Source organism: Chanos chanos, chromosome 11 (genome assembly GCF_902362185.1).
Source record: "Chanos chanos chromosome 11, fChaCha1.1, whole genome shotgun sequence".
In the NCBI taxonomy this organism is placed as follows: Eukaryota; Metazoa; Chordata; class Actinopteri; order Gonorynchiformes; family Chanidae; genus Chanos; species Chanos chanos.
The window spans coordinates 1,030,001-1,036,065 of record NC_044505.1 but is presented as its reverse complement, the minus strand read 5'-3'; the positions used below and the strand labels follow the sequence as shown (position 1 = coordinate 1,036,065).

At 43.8% G+C, this 6,065-nt stretch overlaps 2 protein-coding genes across 2 annotated transcripts in view; one reads left to right on the top strand and one right to left on the bottom strand.

Annotated features, from left to right (window-relative positions):
- Positions 1 to 2,577: 2,577 nt before the first annotated feature.
- On the bottom strand, positions 2,578 to 3,269 carry dctpp1 (dCTP pyrophosphatase 1). Its single transcript, XM_030788321.1, has one exon. It carries the CDS (start codon positions 3,195 to 3,197, stop codon positions 2,667 to 2,669), a length of 531 nt encoding a protein of 176 aa, XP_030644181.1. The 5' UTR covers positions 3,198 to 3,269; the 3' UTR covers positions 2,578 to 2,666.
- A 224-nt stretch (positions 3,270 to 3,493) lies between these two features.
- Positions 3,494 to 6,065, top strand: part of gatb (glutamyl-tRNA(Gln) amidotransferase, subunit B) — a 20,921-nt gene continuing 18,349 nt past the window's right edge. The window contains exons 1-3 of the mRNA XM_030788274.1: positions 3,494 to 3,651; positions 4,263 to 4,419; positions 5,163 to 5,276. Coding sequence (XP_030644134.1) covers positions 3,512 to 3,651; positions 4,263 to 4,419; positions 5,163 to 5,276 — 411 coding nt within the window. The 5' untranslated portion in view covers positions 3,494 to 3,511. The remainder of the gene's footprint in view (positions 3,652 to 4,262; positions 4,420 to 5,162; positions 5,277 to 6,065) is intronic.

The following is a 6,065-nucleotide window of genomic DNA, read 5'->3' as shown; positions in this document are numbered from 1 at the left end:
ATTGAACATTTATTTACGTACAGCAGGACCACAGGGCACACACTCCTTCTTCCTGGTGGTCTTGTAAAAGGAACAGGTGGGGTACCGTGTTACAGCGCCCCCTGTAGGTTGTTAATTGGGGTTAAAAAATTCAGGGCCATAACTGCAGCAGCCACAGTAAGAACAGAGATATTACAAACATCATCTCTGCAGGATATATATATATACACACACACACACACACACACACATACATACATAGATATCTATATAAAATGCCTGGCTGTTTTGTTTGGTGGATAAACTGGCTTGTAAAATTTTGCCTTGATCCACTAAGCTAATCCAGGCACACAGGTCTGAGGTAATGACCTTTAGGTAAAGAACTCTGGCATGAGTAAAACTGAGGCAACCACGACAATCAGCAGTTTCTCTGACAACAGTCCACCTGCCCCAGGCCTCACTCAGGCCTCTCCTGCTCTCGTCTCCGGGCTCACAGGCGTCAGGCCGACAGAGGAGAAAAACATCTGCGCCTTTGACATTTCACAGCACAAATCAAAGAGGGATAAAGATAGGACAGGGAGCTGTCTGCCGAGCTGCCGGGTTTGTGAGAGCATCACACACACACACACACACACACACACACACACACACACAGAGAGACGAGGGGAAATCACTGGCTGGCTATTAGAGAGTGACTGACATGAGAAATCAGGCGGCGGAGAACAGCACAGCGGACAGGAATCTCCCACGGAGCCATCCGCCAGCAGCCCAGACAACCTCCCACCACGGGCAGAGATAGAGAGATAGAGAGAGGAAGAGATGAAGGGAAAAAACAGGGGGCACCATGTGGTGTTTAAAAGCCAGAGAGACTTTCAAAAAGAAAACTGAAACATATCTCCGCTGCATCTTCAATTTGGCTTGTGTTTCTAAAACTTTTTCGTTTTTAATAGATCAATTTTCTCTCAAGTCTGTATATGCATCTTTTTTTGTTGTTGGTTTATTTCACATCTGGGGCTAGTGCCAAGGGGCGGTACACTGCCCTGATCAACAGAAACTTGACTATAAATCTGACTAATACAGACAGTAGTCACCCCACAGAACTCTTAATCAGACTGCTATGATCACAAGTGTGGAAGCGCAGTCCCTCTTTTAATTTAAAGAACATGTAACCATACTGAGAGGAGTCTCCCATAGACAATTATCCCATTACCACAGCACCAGATACCAGCGCAGGGACAGCGTGACTCTCTGAGGGTGAACGGGTCTCATTCCCTTCTCACTTATCAAAAGCTATAAGTGACGAACTTATGCAAACCTTGTGGACCTTCATATTTACCAAAACATGTGCCATCATTAACTCCTAACTCAAATTTTAACATCCAAACTCGGTGCCATTTAGAAATGCATCGCTCTGTGGAGTGCGTCTCTCAAGATGACCTTCCCAAATGCTGCCAGCGCAAAATGTCAGTGCCGCGCTGTTCCGGAAACCCCTGTATCAATTAACTTTTGACAACGAGACTAAGGAATTATGTCTCGTTTATTCAACTCCCAGACAACTGCCTTTCCGTCACATCCCGACAGGCTGGTCACACGGAGCTGTGTCACATCCACGAAGGTGTAAAAAAAAAAAAAAAGTTTTTAAACAATTCAACTAGCAGGCTCATCCACACCCCCCACACACACACAAACACACACACACACACACACACACAGTGCTCTGACGCAGCCTCCACTCAGTTCTTGGCAGTCATCCTACAGCAAACAGAGATGATTTATTCCGTTAAACGGCAGCAGGTTCACTTCCCAACTGTGCCGTGCTCCCAGGCAACACACACACAGACAAAAGAGTGACGGTGTCTGAGAGCTTATGCTGCTCCTGTGTGACACAACCCGTTTAAGCATTAGAACATAATACACGCATTAGAACGGCCCACCGTTAAAGGGACATGGAATGGAATGCATGTGAGAGGGTTACATTCTTCTGTTTGGACATTTCCCTCCCTGCTGAGAGGAGCATCAGTCTCTGCTCTCATAAGTGATTATTTTTCTCCCCTGTCTCTACATGTGCCAGCATTCAAAATAAGACACCAAACGTTAAAAATGAGTGAACACTGCATAGTGCATCCACTCCATGCATTTCAAGCAGATACTTTAAATTCTACCTATCATCCACCACGCCTCTGGAGGCCAAGCTAAAGCTAGTCAGCAGAAAGAAATACAGAGACACTTTAGAGTAGAGAAACTCGCTTTAATCCACATACAGCAAAGTACCTCTGGAAAAAAAGAGGTTTCAGACACTAATGTGGTGACAGCAAAAAATTCTTAATACCACAGAAACAGAGGTCTCTAACGCCTGACTCCGTAAAATCCGTACTCAGGAAAAAGTTGTATTTCTGCAGAATGAAGTTTAAAACAAGGAGCTTAATTCAGCCAGACAAGCCAATACGCTCATCGGGGAGAGAAGCCCTATACATATATATAAAAAAAAGATTCAGTGATAAACTATTAAACAAGAGGCTGTCACGTTAAGTAAAACTGCGAGTTGTTAACAGGTCAGATGTTATTTAAAAGTCTTTTTTTTAAAAAAAAAAAAAAACAAAAAACAAACACAATCCGAACTGTGTAGATGTTCAAGTCTTTGGCATCAGCAGCTTGTGTCAGACGGGAAAGCAGAAGCCGAACCGCGCTTAGTCCTGATATTCTGTGTACTTCTTGGCCGAACCGTGGACCTTGCTGGCGGGGTACTTGAGCCGGTTGAGAGCCATTTTACGGAGCACAGCCTGAGGTAGATCCACATGGCATTTCTCTGCCAGCTCGACCAAGTAGATCAAGACGTCGCTAAGTTCTTGGGCAAGGTGTTCCCGTTCCGATTCGGTCCAGTCCGGTAAGCCTTCGGCTACTTCTCCACGCCACTGGAACAGCTCCGCAACCTCACCCACCTCCCCGACCATGGCGAGCAGAAGATTCCGCGGCTGGTGGAACTGATTCCAGTCCCGCTCCTCTGTGAACTGGGCTTGCATCCGCCTTATGTCCTCAAGGCTGGGTTCAGAACTAAAAGTGAAGTTTTCGGGCAGTTCTGAGTGACCGTTCTGCCCAGGTAAGTTTACGTCTCCGCGTGCGGCCGCCTCGTTATGTTTATTCACAGCATCGCCGTTCTCTCTGGGCTTCACACACGCATCTCCATTCATGTGCAGCATCTCTTCACTTCGCGTTGCCATTGCTTTGATTTCTAACGGTGCAAACTGGATCAAATAATCACGCCAAGCGAGACAAATATACTATGTAGAGGTACCACGCGTGAAACTCCCGCCACAAACTCCTGCTACGTCTCGCAACACACACTCTGTTGTGATGATGTCATTAGGAATAGCCGGAAATGTCAAGACAAGGACAGCTCTGAATGGTAGCATTTGTAGTCTTGAATGCTTCACTCCGCGTAGGCAATTTCCGTTTGATTTTCTTAAATGACCTACAATACCCATAAAACACCACCAAAGCAGTCATGGCCGCCTCCTCGTCAGGATACAGCACAATGTTGTTGCATATCAGTAAATATATTATAACACGTCACCTTAAGAGAGCTCCAAACATTTATCATAGCAATATCTCGTTTAGACGAATATGGACATCTTGCCAGCGATGCCAAATCCAGCCTCAAATGAAGACGAAAAGGTAGAAGAATCCACGCGTGTGTTCTTCATGACCTGGCTATGGTCAATAGGCAGAAATGCCTGCAACTGACCGTTATCTTCTTTATCCAACCAGATGGTAGAGGTGTATTCGTTAAACGATTAACAGTTTGATGACAGCTCTGCACTGAAGCTATTACTGCTTAACGCGACTGACTTGCATTGCTTTTGACTGTCGTCAGTGCTCGTGTTGTCATGAGATTTTACAGTGAATGATGGCTTATCATTGGCTTCTAACACAGTGACAGTTTTACACAACTGATAGAAAATATACTGTATAATCAAATAATATGAATGTAATATCAGTAGTTACAAGAAGAGGCAACGAGAATAACCCTGCATGTCACGTGTGCTCTAAAGTAATGTCAAACTTATTGTTTAAACATTTTTTAGAATGTTTCTGAGATTTGAGAAGTTTGGATAACAGCAGGTTGCTAATTATCGTGCTGTCTATGCTTAAACTTAGGCTTTTTGACATATTTAAAAAGCTGTAGGTTCATAAACAAAGCCAGTACTCTGGTAAACTCGCTTTAGTAAAGAACATTAAGTTACCTTTTTCTCAGTTTTTCGTCCCCTCCATCTATATTTTTCCAGACATGTTTCTCCAGAGATGGTGGGTGTCGTTGGGCTGGAGATTCACGCTCAGATTCACTCGACGACCAAACTGTTCTCGAGCTCCCAGGTGAAGTTCTCGGCCCCGCCAAACTCTCTGGTGTCTTTCTTCGACGCTTCACTGCCCGGAACGTTACCCGTGAGTTAATTAAACCATACAATCAGGTGTCTGCACCGTGTTTCTCCTAGCACTGAACCAGGTGCAGTGCACTGGTCAGTGATTATGGCATTTAAATGTTTGAAGTGAAGGGGTTTCGTATTGAGAAGATGAAAAATAGATGAAGACATAAATTGTCATATTCTGTTTAGCTTAGATGTTATCAAATGTCTCATTTTACCATTAAAACAAACATTTACGTTGTCCCGACATCAAACGAGTGCAAGTCTTTTGGTATTGGTACCGTGTTCCCTTGTTATGACACAGGTGCGGAAAGTCGTTAATTAACTGTGCAGTTTGTCAAGTTACGTGCACGAGCAGTAACGAGACACTTCCTCGTGACCTTTTCCTCAGTATACCTTCGTTATAACGGTGTAAACGGCCTAAACGAGATTGTGATGTCAATATTATGAAACGGACCTAGAAGTCACTGTAGAAAATAACTCCGCCATGAACCACTCGAATTTCGTTTTCATGATTTTAAAGCTTGGAAATAGTTTGAAAACTGAAGTCATTATATTATTTAAAAGTGATGGTAGACTTGTTGTAACAACTCATTGAAAAAAGGTAGTTGAAGTTTTTAGTGTCATTGTTTTCTTTCTCTTATACAAATAGCCTCCTGTAAAAGTCATGGATACCTGGGGGAGCCTTTAGAGCGAGATAAAGTGTGTATTATAAGTTTACGTATGGGTTGTTTTGTCCTGACGTATGACTCTCCTCTGCAGGTCCTTAACAGGAGATGTGTAGAGGCAGCTGTCATGACTGGCCTGGCTCTGAACTGTACCATCAATAAAAAGTCTCTCTTCGACAGGAAACACTACTTCTACGCCGACATGCCAGTGAGTCTCCTCCGGTCCAATCAGATTCACACTGTCCCACACTGTTTTTTTTTTCTTATTTTTTTAAATAACTGACTGCAGTCCGTCGTCCGTCCTGTCTCCTGTGTTATCCCACTGTCTCCAGGCCAAACTAAAGAGGTTGTGACTCAGTTTTCTGAACAGTCAGTAATGAGAGGTACAGTCATTAGTGATGGGGGGTTTGGGCCAATTCGGCTTGGAGTAATACTCTCTCTGTCATCTGTAATTCTGAGTGCTCGTCGGGCATTTTTACACAGCTATACATCACACACACACACACACCAACACCAAAATGACTTTGCAGAAGGTCATTGAAAGTCAGACAGAGAAAATGATTCAGTGAAAATGAGTGTATGCAGGGAAGGCCGGTGATACCTCGTGGCTGTGTGCAGTGTGGTGCTGATTAGAGTGGAGTGTGTGTTTGTACAGAGAGAGGGAACTGTTCAGGTTAGGACAGACTCTTCAGCATTTCCGCCCTGGTCACCTTTAATCAGGTTTATACCTGTCAGTAAGTTAATTTCACAAACTTTGGCTCCTGCTTATTGCCAGGGCAACTGTGCATCCTTAGCAACAGCCTATGTCCAGGGTGACTCAATAAAGCCATGCCTGTGAGATATGTATTGTTTAATTTTGTCTCTGTTGCTAAGGAAATGTCTTTAGTGAAATGTATATAAAGTTGTATCATTAGTAAATACAGCTAGTGTCCTATACAACCCCTTAATAAAGCATATCACTGAAAGAGACTGGGTATTCATACCAAAACATTACAGA